The sequence below is a fragment of the Orcinus orca genome, chromosome 5, assembly GCF_937001465.1.
Source record: "Orcinus orca chromosome 5, mOrcOrc1.1, whole genome shotgun sequence".
In the NCBI taxonomy this organism is placed as follows: Eukaryota; Metazoa; Chordata; class Mammalia; order Artiodactyla; family Delphinidae; genus Orcinus; species Orcinus orca.
This window is the reverse complement of record NC_064563.1, coordinates 34,939,041-34,960,992: the sequence shown is the minus strand read 5'-3', so window position 1 is coordinate 34,960,992 and position 21,952 is coordinate 34,939,041. Positions and strand designations below refer to the sequence as shown.

General features: G+C 36.2%; 1 protein-coding gene across 4 annotated transcripts in view; it reads right to left on the bottom strand.

Annotated features, from left to right (window-relative positions):
- TOPBP1 (DNA topoisomerase II binding protein 1) overlaps positions 1-21,168 on the bottom strand; it is a 77,292-nt gene extending 56,124 nt beyond the window's left edge. The window contains exons 1-10 of one of the 4 annotated variants that reach the window (XM_033404058.2): positions 20,981-21,168; positions 20,249-20,339; positions 17,888-18,022; positions 16,272-16,415; positions 15,416-15,597; positions 13,988-14,184; positions 12,359-12,538; positions 11,446-11,633; positions 9,600-9,763; positions 9,201-9,451 (exon numbers count right to left, since the gene is read on the bottom strand). In XM_033404058.2, the coding sequence (XP_033259949.2) occupies positions 9,201-9,451; positions 9,600-9,763; positions 11,446-11,633; positions 12,359-12,538; positions 13,988-14,184; positions 15,416-15,597; positions 16,272-16,415; positions 17,888-18,022; positions 20,249-20,332 (1,525 nt within the window). In that variant the 5' untranslated portion in view covers positions 20,333-20,339; positions 20,981-21,168. Of the gene's footprint in view, positions 1-9,200; positions 9,452-9,599; positions 9,764-11,445; positions 11,634-12,358; positions 12,539-13,987; positions 14,185-15,415; positions 15,598-16,271; positions 16,416-17,887; positions 18,023-19,050; positions 19,139-20,248; positions 20,340-20,980 lie in introns of those variants that run through there. The other 3 variants (XM_033404059.2, XM_004278920.3, XM_033404060.2) reach the window with 3 other exon arrangements.
- Positions 21,169-21,952: the final 784 nt, after the last annotated feature.

The window sequence follows — 21,952 nt, the reverse complement described above, 5'->3', positions numbered from 1 at the left end:
AGAGGATTAATCTCCAAAATTTACAAGCAGCTCATGCAGCTCAATAACAAAAAAACAAACAACCCAATCCAAAAATGGGCAGAAGACCTAAATAGACATTTCTCCAAAGAAGATATATAGACTGCCAACAAACACATGAAAGAATGCTCAACATCACTAATCATTAGAGAAATGCAAATCAAAACTACAATGAGGTACACCTCACACCAGTCAGAATGGCCATCATCAAAAAATCTACAAACAATAAATGCTGGAGACAGTGTGGAGAAAAGGGAACACTCTTGCACTGCTGGTGGGAATGTGAATTGGTACAGCCAGTATGGAGAACAGTATGGCGGTTCCTTAAAAAACTACAAACAGAACTACCATATGACCCAGCAATCCCACTACTGGGCATATACCCTGAGAAAACCATAATTCAAAAAGAGGCATGTACCAAAATTTTCATTTCAGCTGTATTGCCCAGAGATGGAAACAACCTAAGTGCCCATCATCGGATGAATGGATAAAGAAGATGTGGCACATATATACAATGGAATATTACTCAGCCATAAAAAGAAACGAAATTGAGCTATGTGTAATGAGGTGGATAGACCTAGAGTCTGTCATAGTGAAGTAAGTCAGAAAGAGAAAGACAAATACCGTATGCTAACACATATATATGGAATTTAAGGGAAAAAAATGTCATGAAGAACGTAGGGGTAAGACAGGAATAAAGACACAGACCTACTAGAGAAGGGACTTGAGGATATGGGGAGGGGGAAGGGTGAGCTGTGACAAAGCGAGAGAGAGGCATGGACATATATACACTACCAAACGTAAGGTGGATAGCTAGTGGGAAGCAGCCGCATAGCACAGGGAGATCAGCTCGGTGCTTTGTGACCGCCTAGAGGGGTGAGATAGGGAGGGTGGGAGGGAGGGAGACACAAGAGTGAAGAGATATGGGAACATATGTATATGTATAACTGATTCACTTTGTTATAAAGCAGAAACTAACACACCATTGTAAAGCAATTATACCCCAGTAAAGATGCTAAAAAAAAAAAAAACATGTACCAAAATGTTCATTACAGCTCTATTTACAATAGCCAGGAGATGGAAAGAACCTAAGTGTCCATCATTGGATGAATGGATAAAGAAGATGTGGCACATATATACAATGGAATATTACTCAGCCATAAAGAGAAACGAAATTGAGCTATTTGTAATGAGGTGAATGGACCTAGAGTCTGTCATACAGAGTGAAGTAAATCAGGAGGAGAAAAACAAATACTGTATGCTAACACATATATATGGAATTTAAGAAAAAAATGTCATGAAGAACGTAGGGGTAAGACAGGAAGAAAGACACAGACCTACTAGACAATGGACTTGAGGATATGGGGAGGGGGAAGGGTAAGCTGTGACAAAGTGAGAAAGTGGCATGGACATATATACACTACCAAACATAAGGTAGATAGCTAGTGGGAAGCAGCCGCATAGCACAGGGAGATCAGCTTGGTGCTTTGTGACCACCTAGAGGGGTGGGATTGGGAGGGAGGGAGACGCAAGAAGGAAGAGATATGGGAACATCTGTATATGTATAACTGATTCACTTTGTTATAAAGCAGAAACTAACACACCATTGTAAAGCAATTTTACTCTGATAAAGGTGTTAAAATTTTTATTATGAAGTATTTAATACATCTAAAAACATATAAAGAATAATGAGTAACCATATACTACTAATCTAGCTATTAGAAAAAATAAAATATTTTACTTGGCCAAAATTCTCCTGTGAATCCCTTCCCATTTTCTTTGTGGTTTACAACATGTATATAACTGTAAGTAATATATACACTACTTCATTTTGCGTGTATTTTGACTTACATAAGTGATACATGGTATGTACTCTTTTGCTATCCTAACCTCAGCATGAGAGATATTCATCTCATCCAAGTAACTGGTTATGAATGTACCACACTGGTATATGAACATACCACAATTTATTTTTCCACCTAAGGATATTTTTATTGTGTTTTTTTTGGTTTTGCTTTGTTGTTTTGCCAATACAGTACAAACCGTACTGCTGAGATTGTTCTTATGCACGTCTCTGTGCACATAAGGAAGAATTTTTCTAGGGTTGGCTTGGCTGATTCCTGGGATATGTACATATTCCACTTTCTTACATAATGCATATTGCTTTCTGAAGTGTTTGTTCTAGTTTACCACTTTATACTAGAACAATAGTAAGGATTCCTATTGCACATCCTTTCAACATTTAGAATTTCCCATAAGGCTTGAAATTCTTATTAATTTGATGGATGTAAAGTGGGATCTCATTGTGGTTTTAATCTTATAACTGACTGCTAATAAGGTAGAGCATCTTTTTGAGTGTTATTTGACGAATACTTTAAAGTAGTTGGATTTTTCAATCTTATTTTGTGGTCTGTGGTTTTCTATTTTATACAAGTTTTCCTATCTGAGGGTCATAAAGTTACTTTTATGTATATTTTTTAGAGGTCTTAAAGTTTTGCCTTCCCACGTTACGTCTTCAATCCACATGGAGTTGATTTTTGTATTTGATAAGTGTTCAGATTATCCATGTGGATAATCACTTGTTTTCAAACTTTTTATTGAACAGGTCATCCTTTTTCTACTAATTTGCACTGCTGCCCCTGTCATTGATTAAGGGTCTGTTAAATGGGGATCTGTGTTTAAGCTTTTTATTCTGTTCCATTGAGATACTGCAGTGATAAACCATCTTATTATAATAACTTTGTGTAAAATGTTTTGATATCTGAAATAAAAGGACTCTCCAATTTTCTTTACAAAAGTGTCTTACCCTTCTTTGGACCTTTGCTTCTAATTTTTTAAATTAGTTTGTCAGTTTGCATAAATAAGTATGGGAATTTGGTTGGGATTCTATTAAATTTATAATTTGGAGCAGAATTGACAACTTTACAATGAAAAATTCTTCCTTTCCATGAATATAGAATATCAGCATACAGTTTTATCTTTTTTTAATGTTTTTCAATAAAGTATAACTACACTCATAAGATCCTGCACATGCTGTGTTATAAGTATTCCTAATTTTTTGTTTTCTATTTATATTATGTTCATTTGTTCTTTTTGATATTTTAATTTTTATGTCTTAAAATTACATTTTTGAACTGTTTGCTGGTATATAAGAATGAAATATTTTTAATATTAGATATCATATTAAAAGTTTTCTATAGAACATTCTGTGTATTGAGTTGTTTTTTTTTTGTTTTTTTTAACATCTTTATTGGAGTATAATTGCTTTACAATGGTGTGTTAGTTTCTGCTTTATAACAGTGAATCAGTTATACATATACACATGTTCCCATATCTCTTCCTTCTTGCGTCTCCCTCCCACCTTCCCTATCCCAACCCTCTAGGTGGACCCGCTAGGCAGATGTTTCCCACTAGCTATCTATTTTACATTTGGTAGTGTAAATAAGTCAATGTTACTCTTTCACTTCATCCCAGCTTACCCTGCCCCCCCCCCGTGTCCTCAAGTCCATTCTCTACGTCTGTGTCTTTATTCCTGTCCTGCTCCTAGGTTCATAAGAACCTTTTTTTTTTTTTAGATTCCATATATGTGTTACCATATGGTATTTTTCACTTTCTGACTTACTTCACTCTGTAAGACAGACTCTAGGTGCACCAACCTCACTACAAATAACTCAATTTTGTTTCTTTTTATGGTTGAGTAGTATTCCATTGTATACACTGCCACATCTTCTTTACCCATTCATCTGTCCATGGATACTTAGGTTGCTTCCATGTCCTGGCTATTGTAAATAGTGCTGCAATAAACATTGTGGTACATTAACTCTTTTTGAATTATGGTTTTCTCAGGGTACATGCCCAGTAGTGGGATTGCTGGGTCATAGAGTAGTTCTGTTTTTAGTGTTTTAAGGAACCTCCATACTGTTCTCCGTAGTGGCTGCACCAATTTACATTCTCACCAACAGTGCAAGTGGGTTCCCTTTTCTCCACACCCTCTCCAGCATTTATTGTTTGTAGATTTTTTGATGATGGCCATTCTGACAAGTGTGAGGTGATACCTCATTGTAACTTTGATTTGCATTTCTCTAATGATTAATGAGGCTGAGTATCCTTTCATGTGCTTTTGGCAATCTGTATATCTTCTGTGGAGAAACGTCTATTTAGGTCTTCTGCCCATTTTTGGATTGGGTTTTTTTTTTTTATATTGAGCTGCATAAGCTGCTTGTATATTTTGGAGATTAATCCTTTGTCAGTTACTTCATTTGCAAATATCTTCTCCCATTCTGAGGGTTCTCTTTTCATCTTGTTTATGGTTTCCATTGCTGTGCAAAAGGCTTTACGTTTCATTAGGTTCCATTTGTTTACTTGTTTTTATTTCCATTTCTCTAGGAGGTGGGTCAAAAAGGATCTTGCTGTGATTTATGTCATAGAGTGTTCTATGTTTTCCTCTAAGGGTTTTATAGTGTCTGGCCTTATATTTAGGTCTTTAATCCATTTTGAGTTTATTTTTGTATATGGTGTTAGGGAATGTTCTAATTTCATTCATTTACACGTAGCTGTCCAGTTTTCCCAGCACCACTTATTGAAGAGGCTGTCTTTTCTCCATTGTATATTCTTGCCTCCTTTATGAAAGATAAGGTGACCATTATAGGCAGGGGTTTATCTCTGGGCTTTCTATCCTGTTCCATTGATCTCTATTTCTGTGTTTGTGCCAGCACCATACTGTCTTGATTACTGTAGCTTTGTAGTATAGTCTGAAGACCGGGAGCCTGATTCCTCCAGCTCTGGCTTTCTTTCTCAAGATTGCGTTGGGTATTTGGGTTCTTTTGTGTTTCCATACAAATTGTGAAATTTTTTGTTCTAGTTCTGTGAAAAATGCCATTGGTAGTTTGATAGGGATTGCATTGAATCTGTAGATTGCTTTGGGTACTATAGTCATTTTCACAATATTGATTCTTCCAAAGCAAGAATATGGTGTATCTCTGTGTTTGTATCATCTCTAATTTCTTTCATCAGTGTCTCATAGTTTTCTGCATACAGGTCTTTTATCTCCTTAGGTAGGTTTATTCCTAGGTATTTTATTCTTTTTGTTGCAATGGTAAATGGGAGTGTTTCCTTAATTTCTCTCAGATTTTCTGTCATCAGTATATAGGAATGCAAGAGATTTCTGTGCATTAATTTTGTATCCTGCTACTCTACCAAATTCATCAATTAGCTCCAGTAGTTTTCTGGTAGCATCTTTAGGATTTTCTATGTATAGTATCATGTCATCTGCAAACAGTGCCAGTTTTACTTCTTCTTTTCCGATTTGGATTCCTCTTATTTCTTTTTCTTCTCTGACTGCTGTGGGTAAAACTTCCAAAACTATGTTGAATACTGCTGAGAGTGGGCACCCTTGACTTGTTCCTGATCTTAGAGAAAATGGTTTCAGTTTTTCACCTTTGAGAAGGATATTGACTGTCAGTTTATCATATATGTCCTTTATTAAGTTGAGGTAGGTTCCCTCTGTGCCCACTTTCTCGTGAGTTTTTGTCGTAAGTGGGTGATGAATTTTGTCGAAAGCTTTTTCTGCATCTACTGAGATTACCATATGGTTTTTATCCTTCAATTTGTTAATATTGTGTATCACATTGATTGATTTGTGTATACTGAAGAATCCTTGCATTCCTTAGATAAACCCCACTTGATCATGGTGTATGACCCTTTTAGTGTGCGGTTCGATTCTGTGTGCTAGTATTTTGTTGAGGATTTTTGCATCTATGTTCATCAGAGATATTGGCCTGTAGTTTTCTTTTTTTGTGACATCTTTGTCTGGCTTTGGTATCAAGGTGATGGTGGCCTTGTAGAATGAGTTTGGGAGTGTTCTTCCCTCTGCTATATCTTGGAAGCGTTTGAGAACGATAGGTGTTAACTCTTCTCTAAATGTTTGATAGAATTCGCCTGCGAAGCCATCTGGTCCTGGGCTTTTGTTTGTTGGAAGATTTTTAATTACAGTTTCAATTTCAGTGCTTGTGATTGGTCTGTTTATATTTTCTATTTCTTCCTGGTTCAGTCTTGGAAGGTTGTGCTTTTCTAAGAATTTGCCCATTTCTTCCAGGTTGTCCATTTTATTGGCATAGAGTTGCTTGTAGTAATCTCTCATGATCCTTTGTATTTCTACAGTGTCAGTTGTTACTTCTCCTTTTTCATTTCTAATTCTGTTGATTTGTCTTCTCCCTTTTTTTCTTGATGAGTCTGGCTAATGGTTTATCAATTTTATCTTCTCAAAGAACTAGCTTTTAGCTTTATTGACCTTTGCTATCGTTTCCTTCATTTCTATTTCATTGATATCTCATCTGACCTTTATGATTTCTTTCCTTCTACTAACTTCGGGGTTTTTTTGTCCTTCTTTCTCTAATTCCTTTAGGTGTAAGGTTAGGTTGTTTGAGATATTTCTTTTTCCTTTAGGTAGGATTGTATTGCTATAAACTTCTCTCTTAGAACTGCTTTTGCTGCATCCCAGAGGTTTTGTGTCATGGTGTTTCTATTGTCATTTGTTTCTAGGTATTTTTTGATTTCCTCTTTGATTTCTTCAGTGATCTCTCGGTTATTTAGTAGTGTATTGTTTAGCCTCCATGTGTTTGTATTTTTTACAGATTGCTTTCCTGTAACTGATATCTAGTTTCAAAGCGTTGTGGTTGGAAAAGATACTTGATACAATTTCAATTTTCTTAAATTTACTAAGGCTTGATTTGTGACCTATGATATGGTCTATCCTGGAGAATATTCCATGAGCACTTGAGAAGAAAGTGTATTCTTCTGCTTTGGGATGTAATGTCCTATAAATACCAATTAAGTCCATCTTGTTTAATGTCATTTAAAGCTTGTGTTTTCTTATTTATTTTCATTTTGGATGATCTCTTCATTGGTGAAAGTGAGGTGTTAATACCCCTACTATGATTGTGTTACTGTCGATTTCCCTTTTATGGCTGTTAGCATTTGCCCTATGTATTGAGGTGCTCCTATGTTGGGTGCATAAATACTTAAAATTGTTATATCTTCTTCGAGTGATCCCTTGATCATTATGTAGTGTCTTTTTGGTCTCTTGTAATAGTGTCTATTTTAAAGTCTATTTTGTCTGATATGAGAATTGCTACTCCAGCTTTCTTTTGATTTCCATTTGCATGGAGTATCTTTTTCCATTCCCTCAGTTTCAGTCTGTATATGTCCCTAGATCTGAAGTGGGTCTCTTGTAGACAGCATATATATGGGTCTTGTTTTTGTATCCATTCAGCCAGTCTATGTCTTTTGGTTGGAGCATTTAATCCATTTACATTTAAGGTAATTATCGATATGTATGTTCCTATTCCCATTTTCTTAATTGTTTTGGGTTACTGTAGGTCTTTTCCATCTCTTGTGTTTCCTGCCTAGAGAAGTTCCTTTAGCATTTGTTGTCAAGCTGGTTTTGTGGTGATGAATTCTCTTAGTTTTTGCTTGTCTGTAAAGGTTTTAATTTCTCTGTTGAATCTGAATGAGATCCTTGTGGGTAGAGGAATCTTGGTTGTAGGTCTTTCCCTTTCATCACTTTAAACATGTCCTGCCACTCCCTTCTGTCTTGCTGAGTTTCTACTGGAAGATCAGCTGTTAACCTTATGGGGATTCCCTTGTATGTTATTTGTTGCTTTTCCATTGCTGCTTTTAATATTTGTTCTTTGCATTTAATTTTTGATAGTTTGATAAATATGTGTCTTGGCATGTTTCTCCTTGGATTGATCCTGTATGGGACTCTCTGCGCTTCCTGGACTTGACTGACTATGTCGTTTCCCATGTTAGGGACATTTTCAACTATAATCTCTTCCAATATTTTCTCAGCCCCTTTCTTTTCCTCTTCTTCTTCTGGGACCCCTATAATTCGAATGTTGGTGCGTTTAATGTCCCAGAGATCTCTGAGACTGTCCTCAATTCTTTTCATTCTTCTTTTTGTTTATTCTGCTCCCTGGCAGTCACTTGCACCATTTTATCTTCCAGCTCACTTATCCGTTCTTCTGCCTCAATTATTCTGCTATTGATTCCTTGAGTATTTTTAATTTCAGTAATTGTGTTGCTCATCACTGTTCGTTTGCTCCTTAGTTCTTCTAGATCCTTGATAAATGTTTTTTGTATTTCCTCCATTCTGTTTTTGAGATTTTGAATCATTTTTACTATCATTACTCTGCATTCTTTTTCAGGTAGGTTGCCTATTTTGTCGTCATTTATTTGTCTTGCAGGTTTTTACCTTGCTCCATCGTCTGCAACATAGTTTTTTGTTGTTTTTTTTTTTTTTTTTTGATGGGTGGTGCTGTATTCCTGTCTTACTGGTTGTTTGGCCTGAGATGTCCAGCACTGGAGTCTGCAGGCAGTTGGATAGAGCCAAGTCTTGGTGCTGAGATGAGGACCTCCAGGAGGTGTCACTCCAATTAATATTCTCTGGGGTCTGATGTTCTCTGTTAGTCCAGAGATTTGAACTCAGAGCTCCCACCACAGGAGCTCAGGCCTGACCTCCGGCCTGGGAACCAAGATTCCGTAAGCCTCATGGGGGAGGGGAGGGGAGGGGAGGGACAGATCAGTACAATATCAAAGAATAGAAAACAAAATACAATTAGAAAGATATGAAATATATTAGAAAAAATAAAACTATAATTGAAACAACTGTAACAAAATAAAACCACAACAGAAAAAAAAAAGGGTGGAGGGCGGGAACAAGGCAAAACGAGAGAATAACAACAAAGTATAAAGAGTAAAAAAATAAGAAATGTTGCCCACAACTCTTTACTGGCAATTTTGCTTACCACACTGAGACTACATCCTGAGATGGTAGTCTACAGTGCAGCATTATACCCCTCAAAGAGCACAATTACCAAGTAAGAGGCATTTGTTACAAGGTTAAAATAAAAGTTCAGGGCTTTACAAACTCACAAAAACCAAGTAATGCCTGTGTATAAAACAGATCTAAGAGGAACAAGTGAGTTGAAGAGAGAAGAGGGAGTCAGAAGGTCCAGAATCCCTTAGCCTTGCCTGCTTAAAAAAAAGAAGTGACACACACAAAACTTCAAGGGAAGAAAAACGTTAGTTTAACTAAATTCTAGAGAACCTGGCAGAAATCACATATGTATGTATTCTGCTATCAAAATATTTAATGACTGTAAACACTAATCACTCTTTCTTACCTATGGTTGGGTTATTAGTCGCATATTGAGAGAGCAGATCTTCATCAGTTTCCTCATGCTTTTCATTTGGAGCAAAGTCTTTCTTAGAGAAGCTGCTCTTCTTCCTTTTTAAAAGGGTTGTTTTACTTTCAGGTTGGTCTGAAACTGGAATTTCCATGGGCTGGTAGTTAGCATGGATATATGGCTCTTCAGGAAGCATATTACCTTTACTAAAACACTCTAGCAACCATTTTGCTCCCACTACATGAGGCCTACAAAAATAGTACATAGTTATATATTAGTTTAAACTATAAGGACCACAATCCCACTTGCCATGCAGTTTACATAATTGCCAGGACATGCAATTTAAAAAAAATTATCACAGAGTAGAAATTGCTTTGAATTAAAAACTGACAAAACCTGTGGGCTGATTTATCCCAAAACTGCTTCAATTCATCATCATAATCTCCCACAATAACATGAGTTACATCTTCATTGAGCTGATTAAAGCGAACTCCACCTCCACTGTTAATAAGTCTTCTCAGTTTATCTAGCTTTCTGCCACTAAAACCGCAAAGATAGATCTGCAAAGAAAGAAAACATTTACTTTAGATTAATGTATTTAAAATGGCTTATTTCTCTCAATAGAAACCTATTTATTAAAAGCATATATCTAAATCCATTGTGTGTAAACAAGACAACTCTTGTTTACACTTTAAGATACATTAAGAAGTGACGTATATTCTGAAGGTTTGAATTTTAAAATATTCTTAAATTTTATCATTTCTTCACAATCCCATAGCATTATTACCCTTTACAGTAGACACTACTTGATAAGTATTCTGAGGCTTTAAATAAAATAGAAGCCAGAATAATTCAATTATCTTCTGAACATTAGTGCATAGCAATTTCTAAAATCAGGTAGCTTCTTAAATTGTTCTTACCACTTTTAAATTTTAAAGTAATTACAGAAATAAACTGGCATTAAACACTTGAATTCAGAAAAGCTAGGTTTAAATTTTGGTTCAGCTGCCAATGATTAACCACATGACCAGCTCAAGATACTCAGACTCTTTAAACCAATTTTCTTACTTATATATTGAGATATCTTTTTCACAGAGTTGATTAAACAAGAAAATTTAAGTCAAAGAGCTAAGCAGAATGCTTAGGATGATATGTAAGCAGTAACTTATTTTTAACTATCAATATGTATATATATACTTTTGGAGGCACGGATGGGGTTATGTATGTATTTAAACCAATTTAATCAATATAACAATCTTCTTCAACTCTAGTTTACATAACGTGTCTTTAAAAAACTTCTTAATGACCAATCTATTCCTAACTGCATTTATATCCCAAACTAAATAACCACCATCACTAGAATACACTTTAATAAAAATGAGGAATCATATGTTTTTCTATACGAATAATTAAGTCATATTCAGAATTAGTATAGTCTAGATAAAAGATTACACAACACACTTCCTGTTCTGCTAGTAAACTGCTAAGTTTTAAAAGTATAGAAAGGAAGGTAATTTGCCCAATTTCCTTAACAATAAAATAAGGTTAAATCTTTGCTACTCTAGAATTAATGCTTAGCCTATTGATTCTACAAACAAGAATATATTAAGTATTCAGTTCTAGGAGATATATATATGATGATCCCATCAAAGGCACTTATAAGATAGTTACTCAGACACTAAAAAATAAAATAGCCCAAGAGATATTAAACAAAGCAGTACACCTAATGGTTAGGAATATAGGCTTTGGAGTAGATGTCTGGCTACTTAATGTCTGTGAGATTCTGAACAGGAACTTTAATCCTCTAAGTATCAGTCTCAATATTATCTGTTTTAGAGTTATTTGTGGGAATTAAATGGGATTATATATAAAACGTATCAACAATGTATATGAAATAATTAGCACACTGTCTAGTATGTTATAAACACTTAATAAATGATAGCTATAAATAAAAATTCATTAAGTGGTTCAGAAACTAAATGCTCTCAAAACACAGTAGATGGAAAGATTAAGGTAGTTATTAGGAAGGTTCAGAGAAGAGTTGAAAAAAATGATATGAACTTTTAATGGATGAGAGATGAAGGTACACCCCAGGCATAGAGCCCCTAAGCTAAAAGAAAGACATGGCCTAATGAGTGCATCTGCTTAGCTAGAGTGGAGGGCTTATGTAAATGAGGAACAAGCCCAACTCTAAAGGGTCTTCAAAGTGAAGCTACAAGTACTAAAGTATATTATCACTTACTGCATTTATTACATGATAAAGACATACCCGACAACCATCTAATAAATCTTCAGGTGCCTGAAATGCACTGACATCCAGATTTTCAAGTGTAGGCTCCACTTTGCTATTAAGAACTGAACTACATATCGATTCATTTATGCAACTTGCACTGATGTTGGAAATATGGCTGACATCTGAAAGAGCATAACCTACATATTGAAAACAAAGATGTAATTTATGGAGATAAAATAATTGTGATTACATATTTTCCTACACATGAACTTTTCTTATACAAAAAGAGCCATGAACAATTTCTAAAGTAAGATTCAAATGCTTTTACTGAAATCTTGGTGGCAAAGTATGAAAAGGGAAAATGAAACTAATTAAGGCTCATATCTTATTTAAATGAAAATATATTTAATACATTCTCTTAATAGTGACTTGCTTCCAATAAAAATCTGAAGTTGCTGGCTTTAAGGTCCAGGAAAGTTACATTTGAAAAAAAATTTATAACATTTGTTAAATTGCCAACATTAATACCTCCAAAACAGAAATGGTTTTAAATTTTATATGAATACAGATGATCTATAACAATTGCAGCAAACTAATAAAGAAAATGTACTAATACCTGCCAGTCAAGTTTTAAAAAATTAATTCTCTTAAGTCTTTATTAACATTCTTAATTTCTTTAATAATCTTGTGCATTACATGAGGGTATGAAAGTACGCACTCATTATAAAAAGAAATATCAGGAGTTCTGGACTAATTTTTTAATACAATTCGGTTATTTTATTATACAATTATACCTGGAAGCATAGCAAGAAAAGATGGAATTTCCTACTGTACCTCCCTGATCCTATTAACAAATCAATTCTTACACAGAAAACTGACTGTCTTAAAACTGATTGTTTACTTTAATCCGAAAGAGACTTACTATTAGTTGTGTTGATCTGGCCAGTAGGAGTTGAAGTATCAGGCATAGTCTTTGCTTCTGGTCTAGGCTCTGTCTTATATATGGATTCATCCTGACAAAAACCTTTCTCAACACTGTCAAAAAACCACTGCACAGTCACACAGTGTACATTCCATCTCCTGGCACATTCATATTTTTGACCTATTATGTTCATTAAGAAAGAGAAACAGAGAGAGAGAGAAATGCAAACCATTAAAATCTTTGCAGAAATATTTAAATGACAGGTTATAAAAAAAATCTACCTGGGACAAAATTAAAGTTACCAGCAATTACTCTTACTTTTAACAGTATGCTATAGTGTATTAAAAGGTAATATATTAGGTTATTGCTCAATTATATTTTCTATGTGTTGTTAAATACACATGCTATGATGCTATGCGAGGGGGTTTATCTTTTACAAAACTGCACAGAGACAGAGGCAACTGTGGGGTAACTCAATATTTTCGAGTACAGCCTCCATCATTTAAATTCTTTAAACCATTTTCTTAATCTGTAACATGGGGATAACTCACAGAATTATGTGGTTTAATAAACTGTATAAAATAACCGTGAAAATTATAAATGTCTGCAATATAAAAAACAGCAACTTTCAAGAGACTATTCCTATGTCAACAGGATTCTACTTGAAGTCCAGGATAGAGAGGCAAATAGTTAAATAAGTCATATTAAAAATACGTATCTTTTATTGCCTTAAAAAAACTTTTTAACACAATGTATTTTGAAACGGTATAGAGAAACTGAGGACAATATATAGTAAACAAGAAAGGTTTCTTTGACGTTCATGAGAGCTGAGAGATGTACTGTCTTTAGATTCAGAAAACCAATAGCAGTTATCAACTTTACTCACAATCATAATATCATAATTGGCCATACCCAAAGTTCTCACTTAAAGACAATTATTAATTTTAATTTTTTCCCTAATTTTACTTATTTAGGGAGCTTAATAAAACACAGTACAGATATAAAAAGATATAATAAAAATATTAATAAAACTCTGCTCTTATCAATTTTTATATATTTTAAGAGTACTGGTAAAAAATATTCTCCAGAATAAAGGTTATAGAACACCAAAATTAACTGCAATTTTAAGGAATTCTTCTTCTTGGTAATATATTTTTCTTCTTTTAGTTGTCTCATGTTCTGCAAGGTGCATCTTCAAGTTAAAACTTGTAGTTCATTGAGTAAGGTTGATTCATTCAACTAAAAACTAAGCCAAGCCTTTAAAATTTATAATTAGAAAGAAATGTAATTTAGCGACATCTATTAGCTTTCTTGTTATTCATTCAAATCTCTCATCTCTTAAGTACTGGGTAACTGTGTGGGGACTTAAAAAACAAACAAAAAAAGATCTGAAAATAAATTTAGATAAAACCCCACTGGAAATTTTTGTTTTTTAATATTTATTCAATGACCTGATAAAGACTTGGGAAGTCATGTAAGTTTTCTAAAGATTATAAACCGAACTATGTTTGCAAGAAAAAAAACCATAGCAGATTTATGACATGTCAGAAGTAAAAGGTATTCTATAATGATCTTAAAATGTTAAATAGTAGAAAATGTTGCATTTGTTCATTTGGGAAACAGTTTTACCTTTTGGTTCTTGCACAATGAGGTGTGTACACTCATTCATTTTCAACTGTCCCATATATTGACCTCCATGCTTAACTGTGAGTTGCTGAACTGCTTTCCTGTCTAAGCCACGTAAGCCAGTGACACAGATTATGCAACCAAGAAAAATAGGACACTTGAAGTCTTCCATGTCTATATCGGTATATCTAACTATTTTTCTGGGGTAAACAAACAATAAAAAAGAAAAAAACATTAACATATTAAATATACCAGATAGTTTAAATTTACCAGAAGAATAATGACAAACAACAGAAATATCACTAATGCTTTCCTCATTTTTTAGGATTTTAATCATTATTAAGAAAAGGGAAACTGATAAACACACTTCAAATGATACTAATTGCTCATGTAGCTCAAACCATGTCTCTAATAAAAACTAATGTTTCAGAGTCTCTCAAATAAAACTGTTTTATGGGAAAATATATATTTCATTAACTGTAAATCCATGCTGGTGAAAGTGGTGCATTTTCCAAAATTATAAGTCTAAATTTCTACCTAAAAACCCAAAGGTTCCTTGGTTGCCTACTAGAAAAACAGACTTTTAATTCCTCCATTATACTATACAAATAATAAGGAATGCTTTTGGCAGAATGCCAACAAAAATATCATTATCATTCTGTTGCCGTGCTAGGCAGATGTGCTGACGAAACAGGCTAGGACGAAACACAACATGGAGACGTGTTTAGGATGTGCTAGATGGTGTTGAAAGGAAGACTGGAAAATGCCTGTTTAATTCAAACAGTGGTACCTGGACTTATTGGTTGTTAATCTAATTCTAATGGAAACTCAATTCTATCCTTTGAAATAGGCTCTAAGCTCCATGAGGGCAGGGATGCTGTCCTGTTCTGCTCTCCACTTATATCTAATGCCTAACTCAGGCCAGGTACATAAAATGGGCTCAGTTAATGTTTACTGAATGATCACATCTCAGTTAATGGCTTATATGTGTTTATATTCAACCTTAAATATGTCTTTTTTGGGAGGGAATACGAATGCCAAAGTGGCTAAAATTTACTCTCCATCTTAACATGTTAGCACAGTATTGAAGGATAAATGCAACATAAAAGCTACAGTTGCCACACTGATTTTCTCAACTATTTTATAAATGTTTACTTCTGAAAACCATTTTATTATCAAAGCATTGCTTACCTTGTAGCTAATGCTAAAGCCCATAGCCCATTCCACCTATCAACTTATACCTTGATAATAAGAGCTTGTAGATTACCTTTTGTTTTCATTGGAGAGAAGAGTAATGATCCTATTTTTGTCCCCAAATAACAAATCCAAAGAGGATACCATAAAACCTCCCCTATGAAAACCCACAATGTGCCAAAGTGATTGAATGTATCATTTATTCAAATCTAGAAAATATCTGAACATCTTTCTTACTTCTCTTGTGACTTCTCCCAAAGTGTTTTTACCCAAGAAGGAAGTAAAATAGGTTTCTTCAGGTTTGCAGCAACTAAATACTTTTTGCTACCAACTTCTCCTGCAATAAGGTGAGTTACTGATATGTTAAGGTCTCTGTATATGCGTCCACCCATCATTTGTACATATTTATGAACTTCTTCCTATAGCCCCAAAAGAAAATATACTGTTAATACTGAAACAAACAATATCTCTTCCATTTTTTTATACAATATCCCATAAACATCTTTTGTTGTTAGCTTGAATGCACAAATGTTTCTCACCACTATAAAGTTAAATAATTAATGAAACTACTTTTTGGAAGATAAAGTATAAATTTTAGAATAATTACCTTTATATACATTATTTTCCTATATTTATCTCTTGCAACTCCATGAATTTAATTATGTTGGTTCTACAGTAAACACTATATATTTTAATATACTACATACACATTGATACTTAAAAATATACAAATTATATATAGAATATATAAAAACATATATTATATTTAAATCTCAATCCTTTTTTAAAAGATTAAGCAACTACGGTGGAAAAATGTGACTCAAAAACAAACAGGGAAAATTACATAGGGAAAAAAGTGAGTTTCCTTTTTAAATCAAAACAAAAAACTTCAACTAGCCAGTTTGCAATAAAAGATTCCACTGTATTCAATTTATTAAAAAATAAAAAAAGATATACACTGTCATCTTGACTTAGTTATCAGTCATAAACACCAAGTCAAGGTCTTTCAAAATATACCCTACACAGTGAAAAGTTAAGTGTGGAAATACATACATATTGACCATGATATTCCACTCAATACCGCAACACCTACCCTTTTATCATTTTCCAGGCTTGTACAAGATATGGTTACATCAGACATAACCATGTTATAAACTGGATGTTCAGCTCTTGGGACACATCGTTGATGGTGCATACAAAATATGACTACTTGAGGACCAACAATTCTGCAGCCAAGCTACAAAAACAGAGAAAGTTTACTAAGTAGAAAAAGACCTCCAGTCTTATAAAATTACATTTTGTAATACTGTATTTACCAATTCTTTACAGAAGCTGATGACCACTGCAGAAAAACCACCAAATTTTTACAAGAAAAAAAAATAACCATTATATAACTTCTCAGACACATCACACGTTAACATACACACACAAGCAAATCAAACAATGCAGGCTATCAAAAGAAATAAGCTCCAAAAGCCACACTCACTCAAAATTGCCATTAATATTTTAATTTCTGAAACAAACACAATCTTAGTGATAGGAGATATGAGTAACAGTCTTATGCCATAATAATTAGGAAATATCTCCATTTACTTTTCAAATGAAGCAGCCAGCCAATGAAGCGGTTAAAAAGTGCTGAGAGCCCAACTAACCCCCCTGTAAAAAACCTATTCTGCTACAAAAAATGTATAATCCTAGGCAGTTCCTACATTTGTTTTTTAAATACTTTGTTCGCAACTCAATGTCTTTCCAAGGAAGACCTACAAAGACTTCTCCTAAGGTATCACTTTCATTGATAACTGAGAAACGTGACAATCTTGCTCAACATCAGCACATCCAACCCAGACTAAAAAGCCTACAGCTGCCAAAGTCACCAAAGCATGACCGATATAAATATCTACAGGGTAAATGATTATTGCTATCTTTTCCATCAGTCATAAGAAAACTGAGTTTTCGATGCTATTGATTCTATCTTACAAGCGGTGTTATTTCCAAAAGGAGGGTAAGACCAACAATGCTTTTGGCAAAGGTGGGCACAGACCTTCCATATACTGTACAGATAGTACTGCATCTACCTACTCTTCTATGCTTTCTTCTCCTTCAAACAAGAATCACTTCTTTGTAATCTGGATGTAATTACAGCCAGTTTACTTTTATTTCAATGCTTCTCTCTTGTCCAGACACCAAAAAAGTAATGAGTCAGTAGACTCTAGAATCAACAAAAAGAAATAAGATGGCTCAATGGTATATTAGCAATGCTCGGCCCCCAAATGCTTCCTTTAGCATATAATTTTTCAGACCCTATACAAAGTACAGGTACTAAAATTCAAGAGCACACAGGAAAGACAGTAAGTAACCCAGGATTATGTTGAAGTCTTTTCCTACTCTACTATTTTTCCCTAATATATCTTGCAATCAAACTGAGTTTAAGTACAGTAGAACTTCATCAATAAAATGCTTCATTACTACAAGGTTAAATTATTCTAAGTGAAGTTAAATTCCCTGAAATATAAAAATTACATACTAACCAAAGCCTACTGTAATATGATTTACCTTGAAAAATACTATTCTGGTCTTCCAAAACCAAAGGATTCCTCTCAATTCATAATTTGCAAAATACTTCATGATCAGTAAAGAACTTACGTCCACTGAAGCAAAAACAAACCAAAAAACAGACTACCTGAAAGAACACACTAAAAGTTAGCAAACCTTTTTGAGATGATCAAAGACTTTGCCACTAAAAGGGTCACAGATATAAAGTGATCTATCATTCTCCTTCATTTTCAATGCCTCTTCTTCTGTAATAATCTGAAGATATTCTTCTGATTGGAACTCTTTCATTGACTGAAAGAAAAAGTAAGAATGCATATGAAATAATTCACCTGTATTTATGTCCTATGAACTCTATCTTTAAAATCCATCTCAAAACCAGCCTTTCTCCTATTGAAAGGAACCGTCATCTCTCACTAGACCTGTGCAGAAGTCTCCAAAGTGGTTCCTTCTCCCTCCCTTCCCCTAAATCTGTTCTCTACCCAGCAGCTGGTAATCTTTTTAACAATACCGAAAAGGTCATGTCACCCTGTTAAAAACCTCCAGTGGGGCTTCCCTGGTGGTGCAGTGGTTGAGAGTCCGCCTGCCGATGCAGGGCACACGGGTTCGTGCCCCAGTCCGGGAAGATCCCATATGCCGCAGAGCGACTGGGCCCGTGAGCCATGGCCACTGAGCCTGCGCGTCTGGAGCCTGTGCTCCGCAACGGGAGAGGCCACAACAGTGAGGGGCCCACGTGCCGCAAAACAAACAAACAAACAAAAAACCTCCAGCAGCTTCCCATCACACTCAGAATAAAATCCACGTTTCTTACAATTGCCTACAAGACCGTAGAGTCTGGCCCCTGCCTATCTCCCCACACTTACCTTCTTCCTCTAATCCCTTTTGCTCCCTCTTCCCTAGCCACTCCTGCTTTCTTTTGCAACCTAGAACAAACTAAGCATGACCTCATTTAGAGGTTTTACTCTTTTTCCCGCTGCCTGGAATACTCTTCCCCCCAGGACTTCACCTGACTTACCTTACTTCAACCACATCTGCTCACATGTCACTTCCTCAGAGATGCCTTTCCTTATCACCCTTTTCTAAAATATTCTTTCCCTATCCCTCTAGTGTATTTTATGAAGAAAAATAACATAGATAGTATATATATATATATATATATATATATATACATACACACACATACACACACACACGTATACACATACTGTTTTTGTCTCTCTCCCTTCTAAGAATGAAAATTTCATGATCTATCTTGTTTGCCAAAATATCCTGGCTCCCAGTAAACACTCGAATATTTTTTGAACAAATTTTGAAGTCCTTACATTAAATACTTAGGGTGATCCTTTTAAAACGATTAAGTCAGATCATGTTACTTTTCCGATTAAAAGCCCCCAGTGGCTCTCCATCTCACTGGAAGAAAAAGCCAAAGTCTTTACCATGGCCCACAAGGCCCTTCATGACCTCCTTACTCTTACTCTCTAAAGCACACCTTAGCATTCTTTCCACCTCCCTTCTTCACTACACTACAGCCACACTAAAGCAGGACAGACACCACAAGCACTTTCCCAGGGTTTGTGTATGATTATTTCCTCTGCCTGAAACCTTCCTCTGCAGATATCCACATGGCTCATTTTCTCACCTCCTTCAAGTATACTCAAGTATCATCTTCTCCATAAAGTCTACCCTGATCACACTCCATTTAAAATAAATTGTAACTTTCCCTTCTCCCCCAACAAACAACCTCCAGAACACCTTAACTGCTTTGTTTTTCTCTTCCCATAGCACTTGGCACCTTTAACATTACAGTTTACTCATTTATATGTCTGATTAATGTCTATTTCCTCCAGCTAGAATAGAATGTAAGCTCTGAGAAAGTATGGATATTTGCCTGATCTCATCACTGATATATCCCAAGTACTAGAACAGTGCTTCTTAGATGATGGACATTCAATAATTGTTTGCTCAATGAATGAACTTTAAAGAAAAACCTGCTACAACAGTGTTCCTTAAACTTTAACGTACACAGGATCTTGTTAAAAAGCAGATTCCAACTGGTAAGTCTGAGTTGGGGTCCAACTCTCAGGCCATGGTGATGCTACTGTGGTCTGTGAGTAGCAAGGCTCTACACTACCTAAATAATATAATACTGTACATAATGAGACATAGTTAACAATTAACAACAACAAAAATGAAGTGTAACCAATACAGGACTGACTCAAATTTTTTCAACACACAAAGGTCTATGGTTAGTAGACAAAAGAAAACAATTTCCAAGAATAGTAGGTCCATCACTGTCAATAGAAATGTCATTAAAGATTTCAAGCCCCCCAAAATACAGTGATATACTAATATCAATTCAAAACTGTGTAACAATGAGATACTTATGAATGTAGACTACAGTAAAACTATCATGAAAATAAAATAACTATGACTAAGACAAAAAGGCCTAATAAATCAAAAACACTAAAAACAAGAAAATGAATTCACAGCATCAAACAAGACATTTTCAAGTAGTCTTACCTCAAGAGCTTTAAAAAAACATTCAGAATTGTCTGAAGACTTTAAAAACTTCACAAAAAGCGGTTCTTTGTCATTGTGGGACATTTCTGAACTGTCAAAATAAAGGAACCATGAACAAGAACAAAAACACATTACATATTAAGTTAAATGTTTTAAAGCACCTATTCTTCTGCGAAGACAAGAATGCCACAGCACAAACATTCCGGCCTTGCCCATGAATTCGTCCATTACGATTTGTAACAAACACTGGAATGTGGGTACAATCAAGGAAAAAAGATGACAACACCAATCCTTGCAAATCAGAGAACGAAATTAATGTACGCTAAACTGAATATATCCAGGACCTTTGCTCTGGGGCTAAGTCCCCTAAGCCAATAGTCATTCAATTGCATTATGCTTAAGGATGCTCAGAACGAATCGGTCCCTGTGGGTATCCGCGGCCCTCGAGGTAGGTTCAGCCCTCAGTAAACGGACTTCAAATATAAACATGAAAGCCAGCCAGCAAAGTCAGGCGCCTAAAAGGCCGAACGCTCTAGCTCCCCAGGTCCCAGGGAAAGGCCCGGCTCTCGGTCCAGCCGCAGTTACTCCCTCTCCGGCGTCTAAGTCCTATCCGCCGGTCCAGGGGCCGGTTACAAGGTCCGGAAACCAGGGCTCGGAAGGCCAGAGGCAGCATCGCGACCCCCCAGCGGGGCGGCGGGAGGGAGCTGGGTCCTTACGCCGAGCCTCACTCACCTCGGTGGAGCCTGGGAGTCTCCAGGCGGCGAGTGGGGGGCCCCGCGGCCCGTGGGACGGCGGCTGGAGTCGGGCGCCAGCCCGGCGCACAACCGCCGCCCCCTGCGGCACCCCCAGCCCTAGCAAGCGCAGACCCGGAAATTGCCGAACCGCGACCCAACTTTCGCGCCAGCCGCGCGGACGCGCCCGCCCCTTCCGGCGGAAGTGACGCCACCGCAGTTGCGGGAGGAGGGCGGAGACGTAAGGCTGCGGAGGTGGGTGGGGCGCGTGGCGCGCTGGGCCGGGGGCAAGGGGTACCAGGAGCGTTGAGGTCGGAGCCTCGAGGTGGGAGCCTCGCGATCAGGGCTTGCAAGCGCGGGCCTGTGCTCCGCTGGGAGCTAGCCAAGCGCCCACGGCTAGCGGTGGGGCCGCAGGCCAGAAGTTCCTTAGAGGAGGCCCTAGCACATCAAAAAATATAGGCAGGAAAAAGGTTTCTTTAATAAATATTTTATACTGAGAAACCATATATTATCATCCAAAACAACTCTGTGAGGCAAATAGTGGTATCTCCATTTTACAGATGTAAAAACTGAGGCTTAGGGAAGGTATATGACGGGTTCAAGGTCACAGTAAGTGGTAGAATTAAGACTGCATCCAAGTCTTTTTGATTCCATGGACTGGCGGACTGGATTCTTTTTCCTCCAGTATAGTCCGAATGTACTCACCAGCTACCACAGCCAAGAGGTCTAAAGGGAAGAAAGATGTCAGGATGACGTGAATTACACACCTGGTGCAAAGAGGTCTTTGCCAACTTCTTCAGGAGTGCCACACCACCCCCTTCAGTGAGCATCTCATTTTCTTTCTCTGTAATTCCCCGAGTGTTGGGCAGATTCTGGGATGGAACCTAATGTTCAAATAGCACAGGTCAGGGGAGAGGAGGTGAAATAGGACTGCAGGATCTCCGCTTGTTGACGGCCAATGACAAACTGCTTA